This window comes from Lynx rufus, unplaced genomic scaffold, assembly GCF_022079265.1.
Source record: "Lynx rufus isolate CCGP_SWC_20201006 ecotype Redwood Valley unplaced genomic scaffold, mLynRuf1.p SCAF_13, whole genome shotgun sequence".
In the NCBI taxonomy this organism is placed as follows: domain Eukaryota; kingdom Metazoa; phylum Chordata; class Mammalia; order Carnivora; family Felidae; genus Lynx; species Lynx rufus.
In genome coordinates this window covers 40,570,828-40,587,016 of record NW_025814827.1, presented here as the reverse complement: position 1 = coordinate 40,587,016, position 16,189 = coordinate 40,570,828, and the positions used below count along the sequence as shown (strand labels likewise).

Below are 16,189 nucleotides of genomic sequence, written 5' to 3'. Positions count from 1 at the left end.
TTCTGGCCTAAGTTCTCCTGGTAGCATTACCTGAGACTTCTCTGTCCCCAACACGTTCACCATCACCTCCATCACTGTCTCGTGCATGCCAAGGACTCGCATGAGGTTGGGATGCTGGTAGAACACCTTGTTGTTCATAATGTCTCTAGGGTAAAGATTGGACAGTCTTCAGTACTTGCTTCTATCAGTGGTATGAAAATGCAGGCATGAGAAAACACACATGCACAAACACACTGGGGGTGGAGTGACGCAAGCTGAAAGGTAGTAAGAAGGTACCAGCCAGGTGGAATAGAAGTAGAATTCCCTTTTTTTTTTTTTTTAGCTGATAGGAGTATATTGAACTCTTTTACTTCCATTAAGTACTTTATTTTGAAACATTTCCTTCTAATGACATTACACAGTTGTCCTTTTGTCTTTTTGCTTGTCATAGCTTCAGAGAGCAGGAATCACTGGATTTCTCTTCCTCCATGTGCTCAGTGTCTTTTTTCCCCCCTCTCTCGTCCTTTTATCTATGTCTCTATGGACTTCAGTTTTTTTTTTAAATATGAAATTTATTGTCAAATTGGTTTCCATATAACACCCAGTGCTCATCCCAACAGATGCCCTCCTCAGTACCCATCACCCACCCTCCTCTCCCTTCCACCCCCCATCATCCCTCAGTTTGTTCTCAGTTTTTAAGAGTCTCTTAGGGTTTGGCTCCCTCCCTCTCTAACCTTTTTTTTTTCCTTCCCCTCCCCCATGGTGTTCTGGTAAGTTCTCAGGATCCACATAAGAGTGAAAACATATGGTATCTGTCTTTCTCTGTATGGCTTACTTCACTTAGCATAACACTCTCCAGTTCCATCCATGTTGCTACAAAAGGTCATATTTCATTCTTTCTCATTGCCATGTAGTACTCCATTGTGTCTATAAACCACAATTTCTTTATCCATTCATCAGTTGATGGACATTTAGGCTCTTTCCATAATTTGGGTATTGTTGAAAGTGCTGCTATAAACATTGGGGTACAAGTGCCCCTATGCCCATCCCCAAAGGCAAGGGAATTAAAAGCAAAAATGAACTATTGGGACCTCATGAAGATAACAAGCTTCTGCACTACAAAGGAAACAACTAACAAAACTAAAATGCAACCAATGGAATGAGAAAAGATATTTGCAAATGACATATCGGACAAAGGGCTAGTATCCAAAATCTATCAAGAGCTCACCAAACTCCACACCCGAAAAACAAATAATCCAGTGAAGAAATGGGCAGAAAACATGAACAGACGCTTCCTAAAGAAGACATCCAGATGGCCAACAGGCACATGAAAAGATGCTCAACATCAGTCCTCATCAGGAAAATACAAATCAAAACCACACTGAGCTATCACCTCATGCCAGTAAGAGTGGCTAAAATGAACAAATCAGGAGACTATAGATGCTGGAGAGGATGTGGAGAAATGGGAACCCTCTTGCACTGTTGGTGGGAATGCAAACTGGTGCAGCCGCTCTGAAAAACAGTGTGGAGTTTCCCCCCAAAAATAAAAATAGATCTACCCTATGACCCAGCAATAGCACTGCTAGGAATTTACCCAAGGGATACTGGACTTCAGTTTTCTTAATGATAGGGCTGTACCCCTCTCTTAAAGGCAATTGTACGTTAGGTACCCATGACATTTCTGGACCGCAGTCTTTAAAAAAAATGAAATTAACAATGAAATATAAAAAAATTTATGTTTAAATCGGTCACTATAAATTCACATAATAATGCTGCAGGCAAATCAAAATACAGAGGCAGCCTGTGATGTGGCTGTGTAATCCCATACGGGGTGGTTTCCCTCTGCCTGTACCCTTTCCCTTGAGTGTTGCAGCTGTTGAGAGGAGACACCACTAGGTTTTACTTGCTGCTATGTCTACTGCGAGAGTCAGGGGAGAAGCTAATTCTATGGTTTTCTTTTGCCATAAAATTCTCTTCGTTTCTATTACATGATTCAGCCTTGGAAAGGAATTTGAAGAATGTGTGCATCCCACCCATGCCCCAACCCGGGGATCTTCAAAGTCTCTCTTCTGGGCCCCAGTGATGCTCCTTTAGTTTGCTGGCTCCAGGGTGGTGGAATGGAATATCAGGTTCTTGATTTCAAAAAGATTTTTTTTTTAATTTTTTTTAACATTTATTTATTTTTGAGACAGAGAGAGACAGAGCATGAATGGGGGGAGGGTCAGAGAGAGAGGGAGACACAGAATCAGAAGCAGGCTCCAGGTTCTGAGCTGTCAGCACAGAGCCCGACGCGGGGCTCGAACTCACGGACCGCGAGATCAAGACTTGAGCTGAAGTCGGACACTTAACTGACTGAGCCACCCAGGCGCCCCCTGAAATTTTTTTAATGTTTATTTTTGAAGGGGGGGAGGGGCAGAGAGAGAGGGAGACCCAGCATCTGAAGCAGGCTCCAGGCTCTGAGCTGTCAGCACAGAGCCGGACCTGGGGCTCGAACTCACCAACAGTGCAATCATGACCTGGGCCGAAGTCAGACACTCAACCGACTGAGCCACCCAGGTGCCCTAATGAGTTCTTGATTTTAATCAAGTAACATCGTGGGCTGGTCAGGTAACTTTTCTGGGCTTTGGTTTTCTCATCCCCAAAATGGAACTACGCCATTGAATTAAATTAAAGGAGATCTTTTTGATGTCTAAAATGCTATCTTTTAGATAGCATAGCTTCTAAGAGCCACGAGCTACTGTTAGGGTGAAAGGTGTCTCGTACAACTGACAAAACTGACTCCCTGGGTCAGTCCCAAGCAAAGGGAGGGATCCACCTGCAATACCTCAGAGGGAAGTCTCAGAAGAATTCCAGTCAAAAGCCCAGCTGCTCAAAACCTTTCTCTCTGGTTGATTTGAACGCTCTCCCTTCCGCTGAATTTTTTTCATTGCCACCCTGGAGCGATTTTCTTCAGACACAAATGAAGTAACTGCCTTTCTCTAAGACTCCTCCCCACTGCTTCTGACAATGTCCCTTCACCTGGGGCACACAGTCAGATCTCTCAGGTTACCAAAGGGGACGGAGACACGGAGAATGGTTTTCCACAAGAAGTGAGATTGGGATGGCTGGGGTTTTATGCGATTTGATTCCAGAACACCTGCAGAGCAAGGTAAACCAGCTTTTCCCCTTGAAGTTCTTTGGAAAGATTCACACTGAACTATGAATGACCTACCCCAGCCCATTGATCATGAGCAGCTCCTCTTCCTTGCCCATCCTGACACTGAGGAGGCAGCGGATCTGGCCCAGGGCGGCCAGCAGGTTGATGGTGTCGCTCACGGAGGCCTGACTGATGGTGTAGGTCTTCCGCAGCGCCTGCAGCAGCTCCCCGATGCTGTCGTACTGCCTCCGGAGGAGGTTGAACATCATCCGGACCAACTCCGCATCCTGGATCTGGTCCTCCTGAGCCCAGCGGATCATGGTCTGTGAGATGAGCTCCTTCAAGGTCGCTAGAGGGACAACACAGAGGACCGGTACTGTGACTGTCATGGCTCCGGGAGAGCTGGGTAGCTCAGCCACTCCATTCAACACTAAGACAACATCAGGGGTCAAGGTTAAAACATTCTTTTTCTAAGGGTGGAACACGGCATGCAGAGAAATGAAATAGATCATCAAAAAACATACATGTGAGCCATACTACAAGAAAAAGGTATCTCCATTTTGAATTCAGGGTGCTAAATATTTAAAAAAATTTTTTTTTCAACGTTTATTTATTTTTGGGACAGAGAGAGACAGAGCATGAACGGGGGAGGGGCAGAGAGAGAGGGAGACACAGAATGGGAAACAGGCTCCAGGCCCTGAGCCATCAGCCCAGAGCCTGACGCGGGGCTCGAACTCCCGGACCGCGAGATCGTGACCTGGCTGAAGTCGGATGCTTAACCGACTGTGCCACCCAGGCGCCCCAAGGGTGCTAAATATTTTAATTAAATGAAGTTTGAATCGATATTGGAAATAAAAGACTCAGTAAGACACTGTCCTTGTTTTTAGAGTGCTCACAAATCAGCTCTTTACATTTTCATTTTGATTTTATGAAGAACAACTTTTACCTTTATTTTATAATGCAATGTAAGAAATACTACCATGTGCAAGTGCCATGGGACAGAGCTGCGGGAGTAGGGGGCAAAGGCACGAGAAGATGACACTGGTCACTGCGTCTTTAGAGTCAAGTGATATTAAGCATTGGATTTTCTCTACCATGGATACTATTCCCCAAGCACTTTAAATATACCACATACCACAAACTGAATAAACCATGCCGTTGATTCTAGACCTTGAGAAGATATTTTGGCTGACATACACATAGAGCTACGTTAGGAGATGCAAAGAAACAGATGAAGAGCGTTCTGTTACGTCTGAAGACTGCACTTGGATATATGACTATCACCTCCTTGTTGTGACTGTGTCGCCCTGGATCTTTGGCAGGGGGTCAGCTAACAAGGCATCGTGACTACTTTCCGAAGCATCAGGAGAAAGGCCAGTATGGCGTTGAGTTTAGAAGCTCACACTGGTTACAAAGAAAAACCACTGGCTTCACAGGTAAAGGAGAAGTCACTGAAGTGGGACTCGAACCAACTGTGGGACCTTCAGAGGTTGAAGTGAATGGCTCCTGAAAAGTGCTGGCTGGCACTGTGAGGGAGCATAGTCAGCAGGGACATGTAGGGGTACCAGGGTGGCTCCGTCAGTTAAGCGTCTGACTCATCATTTCAGCACAGGTCACGATCTAAAGGTTCGTGAGTTTGAGCCCCGCATCAGGCTCTGTGATGACATCACGGATCCTGTTTGGGATTCTCTCTTCTCCCTCCCTCTTTCTCAAAATAAATAAACTTAAAAAAAGGTAAGAAGGGAGACGCAGATCTGAGGTGGAGGACAGGATGAAAGAGGGCCTGCCAGAATGGCTAGGAGGGCACTGCTGTCCCCTCCCTGTGTCTCACACACATACACACTTCCAGAAAATGCCATGAGAGGAGTGAGAAATGCTGCTCTGAAATAACAATCGCCTCCAAGTCTGGCTCTGCCTATCACATTCCAGAAAGGTATAGATGGCATCAAGATCCTTCATTTGGACCTGGTGATAAAGGCAGAGCTCAGGGGACCATAAAGGTTACTCGGTCCATCAGTGGAGGCATTGGGAACAAGCTCAGAGGGCTGCCTTTGGTAGCCTGCACCACCTCCAATAGTCAAGATTCTCACCTCCATGTCATTATATATGGCAGATGTCTGCTCTACATACAGTCTTGGCTCATCATAAGGATATAAAAATAGAACTTGGTTACCAAAGCTTCACAAGAGACCGAGATGTAAAGGATGAATTTAACTTACTGCTGGGTCTATCAACCCTGTGGGTGTTTCAGGTTCAGACGAGAGACAGGCTGAAAAACTTAAAAAAGGATACCCAGAGCAGAGAGAAGCAAAGTTAAAAGATGTTCCTAAGAGATCTCACTAGGCAGGGATTGCTGACTAATACCTGTTAGGTTAGGTAATATCTCTATCCTCTGGGGAAAAATAAGTTATTTATGGGCCAAGATAGGCTCATGTCAGGAACTTGTTTCCTTGCTGGCCAAATGTAAGAGGTCCTGTTTCTTCTAGTTAATAGTCACAGTAAAAATCAAAGCATGACAAAACCATAGACACTTCAAGTTTTTCCAGTCCCGTAAGTCTAATTCCTCCTTAAGCCTACATTGTGATCATGGTTTTCTCTCCACTAATAACCAAATTCTCTGCTGGGATAATAATCACAGTCCCTGCCACACACGAAAAGCAGCAACCAGAAATGTTAATCAGCTCAAGGACCATCCTCTTTTCAACAGGGAGGGTTACAGAGTCACAAGGAAACCAAGTAAGTATTAGCTTTCCCTTGACCTGGCTTTCAGATTCATTCAGGATTCTGGTGAGTGCTTAGCCACACACTGATTTAATAATCCAAATCAACATTTATACAGAATGGAACATTCACAGCCAAACACCTCTCTAGAGGGCAAATGAGAAAGGAGACAGCCCTTTATTTCAAAGAGTAGAGCAGGAAGCACCCCACGGGTTCTCTGTCCAGGTCAGCCTTCCAGTAAGTATGAGAGAACAGGATAAGCCATTATGTGTGTGTGACCAAGCGGAAGCTCGGTTAAAATACAAAAACAAAACAAAACAAAACAAAAAGAGCCAACAAAAAACAACAACAAATAACAAAACAAAACGTGGCCCCAAGACCCTGAAAGAAAAAGCAAGACTCATGGTCATGTTTTGGATGGACAGATGTCATTTAGTGGAAGGCATGACATTGAAGGCCATTCTTGTAGGACGGGGTTTCCAATTGTGAGACCAAGGTCCAGGAAGGGAGAGAAAGAGTAACGACAAGAAGAAAGAAAACTTGGGAGAGGTGGTGGGGGAGGAAATATCCCCACAAGAGCCCTGGAAGCATAGCATCTTTGGTGGCCTGACATATGCTAGAGACTCAGCAGCCACCAAGCAATCTTGGCTGAATTGAGGACTTTCTAGTCCTCTGAACACTTCAGGGCCTGAGAAAATGGAGTTGGCACCCCCAGCAGTGATGCTATTGAAAATTCCTCAGATTTTAATTAGCTCCCATGAACTAGCTGCAGAGTAGCATAAATGTACCGGGGTCCAGAGGTTAAAAATAATACACTTTCTAGCATGTGGTAGGCTCTCCATATACAGCTGAAGATTAAAATAACTAATGCATATAACCATGTCTGGCACATACGTGAGCTTAATAAAGGTTAACTATTCTGCTATCGATATCAGCCTTTGTAAAAGTGTGGGCCACAGACCCTTAGGGATCCCAAGGCCCTTTAGGTGGTTTGCAAGGCCAGATGGATTTTCATCATAACTCTAAGATGTTTTTTGCCTTTTTCACTGTGTTGACAGCTGCCCTGATGGTGGAGAAGCATGGTGGGTAAAAAGGGGTGGTGCCTTAGCGGGAATCTAGGCAATAGCACCAAACATCAACCTTTACCAACACATCCCCAGAAAGATGCTCAGTTTCACGTAAGAGTGTCCTTTAGGAAATATAAAAAATTTGTATTTTATTAATAACAATTTCAATGTACATCTTTCCAACCTCCTGTGGGACAAAAAGGGAAGTATGTGCACAGCACATCCCCAAATGAAAGGTCAGAGGATTTCGTGAGGAGAAGCACTTGTGTGGTGGCTTGAGTTATGAGCTAAACTGGCTGCTCATTTCGTGGAATGCTATTTTTAATGAAAAGAACGGCAGACAAACTGGGCTGGTTAATCAGACTTGGGTGAATGACAGAAATGTCTTTACAAATGAAGGAAGTAAGCTCATCACTTCAAGGAAAACAACGGATGGTATCTTTTGCCAGTAATATAATCTGAGCTTTCAAGTAAAAACCAGAATTTTAGAAAACGTTTATCTGCACAGTGAGTGTGACAGCTTCCCAGTACTTAAAGGCCTTCTCATTACATCGTTGATGTTAACAAATGTGATTTCTAAAATAAATTTATAATGAAGTATGTCAACATTCGGAAGTTCTGCGTAACTTGGTGAGGCAATAATTTCCCGATGACCAAATCATGATGTTACGAGAACATTCATGGGTAAAAGATCCTTTCAAGATCAAAGACACACCAATGAGTTTTCATATAACCAAGTACAAACATTTCCTTAATGAGGTTGCAGGTTCTACATGGCAGTGAACTTTTGAGAACCTATTACTTGTTGAGTTTTGAGGTAGTATCGAAGAAGACTATGCGCAATTATCTGAGAAGGTTATTAAAATACTCTCCCCCTTTCCAGCTATATATCTCTTTGAGGCCAGTTTTCTCCCTATTTTTTAACCAGGTATAAGAACCCAGCTCATCTTCTACTATTAATCTTCATTAGAGATTTACAAAAATGCAAAACAATGTCACTCTTCTCCTTATTCTTGTTTTGAAAAATTAAATCATCTCTCACAGAAATATATTATTTACATAACATGTAATGGGTTGTTTAAAAACGTTTATTTTGAGAGAGAGAGCACGCAAGCATGCACAGGGGAGGGGCAAAGAGAGAGAATCCCAAGTAGGCTCCATGCTATCAGTGCATAGACCAATGTGGGGCTCGAACTCACAAAGAGTGACATCATGACCTGAGCTGAAGTCAGCTGCTTAACCCACTGAGCCACCCAGGCGCCTGTAGAACAAAGCTTTCTGTAGGTAACAGCCTGGATTTCCAGTATTAGTGAGAGTAATGTCATTGCTGAAGGGTCAGCTAATGTGGGGCTAAGAATTAAATGCCTCCCTATCCTACAGCCCATTTCTCTGTGTGTCCAACTGTCCTGGCTACAAGCAGGCCAACCAAGGCCCTGTGGCCTCGATGTGAAAGCCACCCACCCGCTCCTTGCTCTGGAGATGACGGATCTTGAACCCAAATTGATATAAAGAGGGAAGCAGCTAGAGCCCTTCAGGCTGGCAGGGAGCCCCTCGGTGATGGAGGAACAATGGCCAGAATCCTTCCTAACTGCCAAGATTCAAATGGTTCCTTAACCCTCATTTATTTCTCAGTATGAGGTGTCTCACTCACCTTATTCCCACATTTCATCTACCTCCCATCCAGAAATATGGACGGCTTCCTAAGCTGTCGCTTTCCCAGTTCAGACCAGAGATATTTGATTACAATCACACAGCCTAATGGAACAGGGCTCCATCGTAACTGGACAGAAAGCTTTGCTTTCTGATCATGGCCATCACCTCAACATAGACCCTTCTGTACAAATCAATGCTTTTCCAACTTTCTGGTCTCAAGACCCCTTTTACACTCTTTAAAAATTACCAAATCCCCCAAAAAACTTTAGTTTATGTGGAATATATCTACCAATGTTACTGAGTTAGAATTTAAAGCTGCTGTCAGCAGCATGGAGTCTGCTTCAGATCCTTTCTCCCCACCTCTCTCTACCCTTCCCCTGCTCACTCACTCTCTCTCTCTCAAAAAAAAAAAAAATTAACAAAAAAAAGCTTTGCTCTGGAGTCACTGCATACCTGGGCCTCAGGACATGGCTCATTTGCAAGTTCTTGCTGTCCTCATCTTAGCAGTGGAGTTAACTCCAATTGTATCAACTCCTAATGAGCTAACTACTTGAGTAGTGTTTTCTGTTAAGTGCCCAACACTGAGGTAAGTAGTCTGTATGAAACTATTTTGAGACCCAGGGATTACCTGAAGCCTCTTAGTTGGGCAAACTAAATACATGTGTGAGGCATTTAATGAGGAGTAACGAGCAAGATAATGGGTAAAACTGCATTGTCCAAGACATTTAGGAAACTAGACAATTCATAGAAAGCCACAATTTCTCTAGTAATACAAAAACTCAAAAGAAATTAAAGACATGATCAGATCTTCCTCTCTTCCTTTTTTCCCCAACGGGTCCTTCATCTAAAGCTCTTCCCACTTCTTGAAGAGGTCACATTACACAGCGACTAAAGAAGCAGGGAAGAAAGAGTTCTACCATAAAGAGGGCCCCTCCCAGGGATGCATGAAGCCATCTGATGGGAAAGACACCACCCTTGGCTATGGCTATTTTGGAATGCGGTCTTTCAAGAGCTGATCCATACAAGTAGTCCCTGTAGTAAATACTTGTATGTTTTTCTATCGGTGGTGGAATGCCAACAAATTTGGTAGGACCTTCAAACAGCAAAGGGAGTCAATTCTTGAGATATATTTAAACCTCTTTCATAACCACAAATATATTAACAGCAGTTGCAACTAAATACTGATTTCATTTCTGCTGCTTTTCTAAGCTCATCTTTGGAAATGCTGGCCTTTAATAACTAAAAAGACATTTCAGTATGCATAAGAAACATGACTCCTCAGGAGGAAAGACTCCAGGGGAAAGGTAAGGGTGAAGTGGGGGAGTTAACTCTGCTGTTTGCTATTATGTACGGCCTCATTTTATTCCCTGACACATGCACACGCCCCCAAGTACATGTGCCTCATAACTCCACTCAGAACCCCTACCACAGGGGTGCCTGGGTGGCTCAGTCAGTTAAGCGTCTTTTTTTTTTTTTAGATGTTCATTTATTTTTGAGAGAGAGAGAGACAGAGCATGAACAGGAGAGGGACAGAGAGGGAAACACAGAATCCAAAGCAGGCTTCAGGCTCTCAGCTGTCAGCCCAGAACCCGATGTGGGGCTCGAACTCACAAACCATGAGATCATGACCTGAGCCAAAGTCAGATACTTACTTGACTGAGCCACCCAGGCGCCCCTAAATGTCTGACTCTTCATCTCAGCTCAGGTCTTGATGTAAGGGTTGTGAGTTCAAGCCCTGTGTTGGACTCTGTGCTGGGTGTGAAACCTACTTTAAAAAATAAAAAAAGAACCCCCACCAGATGTAATAAAGTTGCTTCCACAGTCTTTGCTACAACTCTAGGATTTTTCATTCATGACTTACCTGTTTCAAAAAGACCTTGTCAAATACACTAGATGGTTTAGCTTAGGAGGTTTTTTGTTCTTATTTCAGAGAGAGAGAGAGAGAGAGACAGAGCGCGAGAGAGCACGAGCGCATGAGAGAGAACAAGTGGTAGACAAGGGCAGAGGGAGGGAGGAAGAGACAGAGGAGAAAGAGAACCTTAAGCAGGCTCCTAACATAGGGCATGATCCCATGACTCCAGGGTCATAATCTGAGCCAAAACGAAGAGTCAGACACTAAACCAACTGAGCCACTGAGACGCCCCAAGCTCATGAGGTTTTTAAACAGCTACAGTGTTCTTTTCAAAAAGAAAAAAAAAAAAAGTGTAACCAAACATTTGTTTTGTGATGAGATGTGAATCCTACAAAACAGAATGTCTTAATGAAGCTAGTCATGTACATATAGTTCCCTTGATAATTATAAATGGCTTCATTTAAGAAATTATTAACATTCTAACTTGCCCCACTTTTGTAATTAGTGTAATTAGGGATAGTCACAGTTAGGCAATTATATCAGATACACGATCTAGAAACTGCATTTTAAATAATTGTTTAGGCTAACTCAAAAATGAAATATTTCTAAGGTACTGTATTGCTTAGGGGAAACTTGATGCCTGAAATACACCTTCAAAGAAAAATAGCTACTCTGCTACTTGATTTCTGGACTAGCCAGACATTACTTCCAAGAAAAAAGGATTACAAGTGCCCTTAAATTAGAGCTAGCCTTAGTACATCAGTGCGGAGGCTCAGCTATGATTTATTGTTAGGTTGTTTACGGGTCTCCACTTGTCATTCTGTAACCTACTATTGATCCTCAAACCCCAAGCCTACGTTCTGTGACACTTAAAAGAAGGTTCCCCAGAGTTACCCACTATATTTGGCGAAACGCTTCTCTAAATGATCAAATTACCAGCTTCGCAATTGCAATTCCAATGAGAAAAAGATCATCTATTCTCATGGTACAGGTTTAAGTTTTTAGGCTACTGAGGTCTGGAAAGAATCCTTCCTTTTCATCTCTAAATTTAGATCACAGTCCAAGTGGCCATAGTGTCCTGAAATACATGCTTATTATCAAAGAGTAGATGTTGGCCACTGGCAAAGCAAATCCCTGAAGCTTACGGATCCCAAACCTAAGCTGGTGTTACATTTCTGTGAGTGTGTTCTTCCATCTGGGTCAGTTTGGAAGAAAACATCTTCCAATTATGTTGACAAGAGGGAGCAAACACAATTGCACTGTACTTAGTTTCAACTTAGAAAGCAATTTATAATACTCGTGCTTACAATGGGAAAAGAAAAATAATTATGTGCATCTAAATTATGTGCACTTATTTTTAAATTCTAGGTGATTAAAAAGTCAGCTTGTGATATGCTGTAAATGCTCTGGAGGCATTAACAGGTGGTAGATCATTTCCAAGCATAAAGAATGCGTGTATTTTGACCTCTGTTTTCTTCCCCTGTGGTGGGCTGAAGAATGACCTCCCCAAAATGTTCATCTCCTAATTCTCAGAACCTGTGAATATATTACCTTAGATGGCAAAAGGCACTTTGCGTTTGTGATTAAATTAAGGGCCTTGAGATGGGGAGATTATCCTGAATTATTACTCAGGTGGGCTCAGGATAATCACAAGGGTTCTTCTAAGAAGGAGGCAGGAGGGTCAAAGTCCTAGAAGGAGCTGTGATGACAGAAGAGATTGCACTGGTACCATTGCTGGAAAGAGCCACTAGTCAATGCAGGTAGCCTTTGCGATGTGGCAAATTCAAGAAGTGGATCTTCTCCTAGAGCATCCAGAAGGAATGCGATACTACTAACCCATTTTAGACTCGTGACCTCCGGAACTGGGTGATAATAAATTCGCATTGTGTGAAGCCATTAAGTTCACGGTAATTCATTGCCATATGTTAGAGAACTAATATACTCCCACTGGTACAAAGTCCTGGTTGAGATTACTTGAAGCTCTCCAGATCAGACTGGAGAGGCTCAGTGACCAAGCTGCTACAGAAGAGCTCACAGAAGCTGGGTCCTGAGAGAGATCCAGTTCTGTTTTTGCTGAGGGAACCGGAGTGACAGGGCTACCAACACCTTGAGGTCTGCCTGGGTCTTGCCCAGAGCTTGTGTCAAACCAGAACAACATTAAATGCAGAAAGCACCAATTGCACAACCGCTATGGCCCATCAGATAATGTACACAGAGTGCAGAGGGCACGTTCCTTAGTTCCTGTAACACAGCTTTGTGGCCTCTACTCTCCCTCTGGACGTCAAGAGCTAGAACCACCTGCATTCCAGCACTAACCACTGAGTAATGGAAGATGACAGCCATCATGGCATCATGAATATTCCTAACCACATATCAAGAATCCATTTGCTCCTTCCTTTAAAAAAAAATTTTTTTAACGTTTATTTTTAAAGAGAGCACGTGAGAGAGGGGCAGAGAGAGAGAGAGAGAGAGCGGGGGGCAGGCAGAGAGAGAGAGGGAGACACAGAATCTGAAGCAGGCTCTAGGCTCCCAGCTGTCAGCACAGAGCCCGATGTGGGGCTGGAACCCATGAATCGTGAGATCATGACTTGAGCCGAAGTCGGATTCTTAACCGACTGAGCCACCCGGGCGCCCCATCTCCTTCTTTCTTCTTAACAGAACTTGATTTTGCATAGCTATCTGCCTCTCCCTCCTATGGCCCATGAACACTGACCCAATCCCACTCCACAGGTAGGCTCTGCTGACATCCATCATCCAGCACATTTTATTTCCTAGGTCATGCTCAACGGTTCGTAAGCTGGCCCTCGACCAAGTTCTCCGATCAAAGGTAATCTCAGAATCCTTGCTTCCAATACCTGGGCAGGAGAAATGGTCTTGCTTTTCCCTTGGACACTGTGGCACGTGGATATGAGGCCAAGAGTTGCAGCCCCCACCCTGCTGCCAGCCTGAGGGCAGAGCTAGAACAGGAGCAGCTGTGGGAAGAAGGAGCCAAGCCACGGGTTTCACTCAACCCGCTGGCTGGCTCCATCTCTACCTTCCAGGTACACCAGTCCAGGAAGTCTTTTACCGGCTACTCTACCGGAGTTGGATTTTCTGTTCTGTTTTGGGGCAAACCTCTGAAATAATAAATGTGGAGACCAAGTTCTTAGGACTCACACTTTGTATATCCGCTTCAGAAGCTGTGAGGCATACCAACCTCTAAGTACTGGAACATTACACTGAGCAGTATTTCACGGAATCCTTATCTCCCTGCCCCCATGAGATAGGGACATCATTACTCTCATTTTGCAGACAAGGAAATGGAAACATATGGAGGTTTAGAAACTGGCCCAACATCACACTTCGTAAATGACAGAGCTGGGATCCAAACCTCGGCTGCTGGAATCTAAACTCATCTACTTTTCTGGCTGAGAACTGCTTCCTTTCTATAGCTTCACAAAATCCAGAAAAATACCTATCCTTATTACTGCTTTAAATTTATATTATACTGCCTAGATGCTCTCTTAAACAATGATGTGGATTCAAAAATAAATAAAATCATAAAGCTTTGGGTCTTTTTGTAGCTGATGCTGAGCTAGGAAGATTATTCACATTCCCAGAGCTTTGATCTCTTCACCAATAAAATCAAGTTAGCGAAAGAAAGTTCATGCTGAAGGAAATGAATGGACAGCTGATGTAGTGACAAGAGTGCTGGCTTCTTTGTTCCGGCTCTGGCTGTGTTACCTTGGTCAAGTCACTTTACCTCTCTGCGTCCCTATGCATTTCTACCAAGTCACAGGTGGCTTAATACTCTAGAACTCTATGTTTACCTGACCTGTTGAACTATTGGAAAGGGTTGTACTAATTTATTAAAATGGCAAATTTTACCGGGTTCACTGGGTTAAAGCAATGAGCACCAAGAATTTTACCCCCACTTTCTAGTGCCCACCTGTCATATCAGGATGTCACCCAGCTTGCTTTTATTAATAGTAAAGCTGGAGATCAAAGAAATAAAACAAAATCTTAAAATCCAGCGGTCACTGACCACAGCAAATGGCCAGGGCTGAGGCATCACCGTATACCATGAATCACTCACATGGGGGAGATGAGTGGTGGCAGCTTGATGGCTCTTTTGACGGCTGTCTTGAATGCTGACAGAGAAAGGACCTTTCCCCTATCAGGGGTCCGAGAGCACAGTAACACCCTCTTGATTTAGTGGGTAAGACTGAATATGAAGGTCTCATGCCCTCTGTGTTCTGTGCCCCAGAGCTTCCCTCTGGGCTGAAAGTCTGGTCTGCTTCACAAAGTGGCCAAACACCTACTATTTATTAGCAGCGAAGGTCAGGGAGAAAGTTAAACCCATGGACTCTGAGGAGACTTGGAAAATTCATCACACTAATTTCTCTGTGCCTTCCCGGGGCCTCCCTGGCTCAGGAGGTACAGTCAATGCCACTTTTGCTTAGTTTCACTGGAACGAGAATATTACCAGGATTGTGGAGGACAAGATGACGAGGCTTTCTGGAAACCTGAAAGGGAGAAGCCTGTAAAGACAGTCTGGAGCACTGTTCTTGGAGCTGCTCCTTTCTCCATTTACTCATCAGGACACCGCTGCCAGAGACCCAGCGAACGGCGTGCGATGGTCCAAGGCCGGCCCCGGACAACCCGTGAGGGCACCCAGCCTCCCTTCATCCGAGCTCTGTATTTAATTTTTGGATGTGTACACCTGTCTCCTCTATTGGCAGGGGAATAGGGTACAAGTTCAAGCTGCCTGCTAAAACATTCTAGTTCTTATCACAGAAATTATAGCCAATGTTCACTAAGAGCTTCCTGTGCATCAGACCCTGTGCTAAATGCTGTACCTGAGTTATCATTTATTCCTTTTTGGTTAAGGTAGACATTTGCTTGCTTGCTTGATTGATTTGGCACGCATGAGCAGGGGAGGGACAGAGAGGGAGAGGGACAGAGGGAGAGAAAGAATCTCAAGCCTGACACCAGGCTCCATCCCACCACCCCGGGATCATGACCCGAGTTGAAATCAAGAGCCAGACACTCAATGAACTGAGCCATCCAGGCACCCCGTCATTTATTCCTTACAACCACTGTGTAAGAGAAGACAGATGTGGCAGGGACCGAGTTTCCCCCACAGTGAGGGCCATGTTAGCCTGATCCTCACTCTATCCCTTCTTTAGGCAAAGAAGCAGTTCAATTTAAGAAACAAACCTGTACCTACTAGTTACAGGACTCCTGTAACTAGGGGGTCCGCCGAGGCGGCCATGGCAGGGCGTGCTGCACGGGACAAGCAGCACTGGAGATGGCGCCTCGTGCCTCTATGCACAACTGGTGTGAACCCCACAATCCCCCCAGTCAGGCCGGCCCGGCTGCCCTTGAACGTGGCTCTCAGGGAAGGCTGTGCGTGGATGGCCACATGGCTGATGTATATTTCTGCTAAACCCGTTTCTAAATTTCCCTCCTCAGCGGTTTTCTGCCTTGGCCAGAGCCTCCCATCGGGGAGGGTGGAGACAAGCGTGGAAGCAAAGTGCTGCACCCCCAGGACCGTTTCCCCAGCCAGCCGGACACGCCGTCGGCACCCGAGGCCGCCCCGCCAGCCGCCAGCGCACTGGGCTTGAGCGGCGCGGCTGGCTGCTACCACTCCATCTCTGCTGCCCCCTGGGGTCTCATCCATCATACGGAGATAATTAGCCTGTTGTTTTTGGAATCAGTCAACCAGCCTCATAATCACTTTCTCAAAAACATTCCAGAGATTAAATGACCAATGACGACGCCGGGGAGAAGAGCACAGAG

The 16,189-nt window shown here is 44.6% G+C and overlaps 1 protein-coding gene across 1 annotated transcript in view; it reads right to left on the bottom strand.

The window, feature by feature from the left end:
* RYR3 (ryanodine receptor 3) overlaps window positions 1-16,189 on the bottom strand; it is a 365,900-nt gene that overhangs the window by 146,551 nt on the left and 203,160 nt on the right. Inside the window, exons 39-40 of the mRNA XM_047075357.1 lie at window positions 3,191-3,464; window positions 31-145 (exon numbers count right to left, since the gene is read on the bottom strand). Of these exons, the coding sequence (XP_046931313.1) occupies window positions 31-145; window positions 3,191-3,464 (389 nt within the window). The remainder of the gene's footprint in view (window positions 1-30; window positions 146-3,190; window positions 3,465-16,189) is intronic.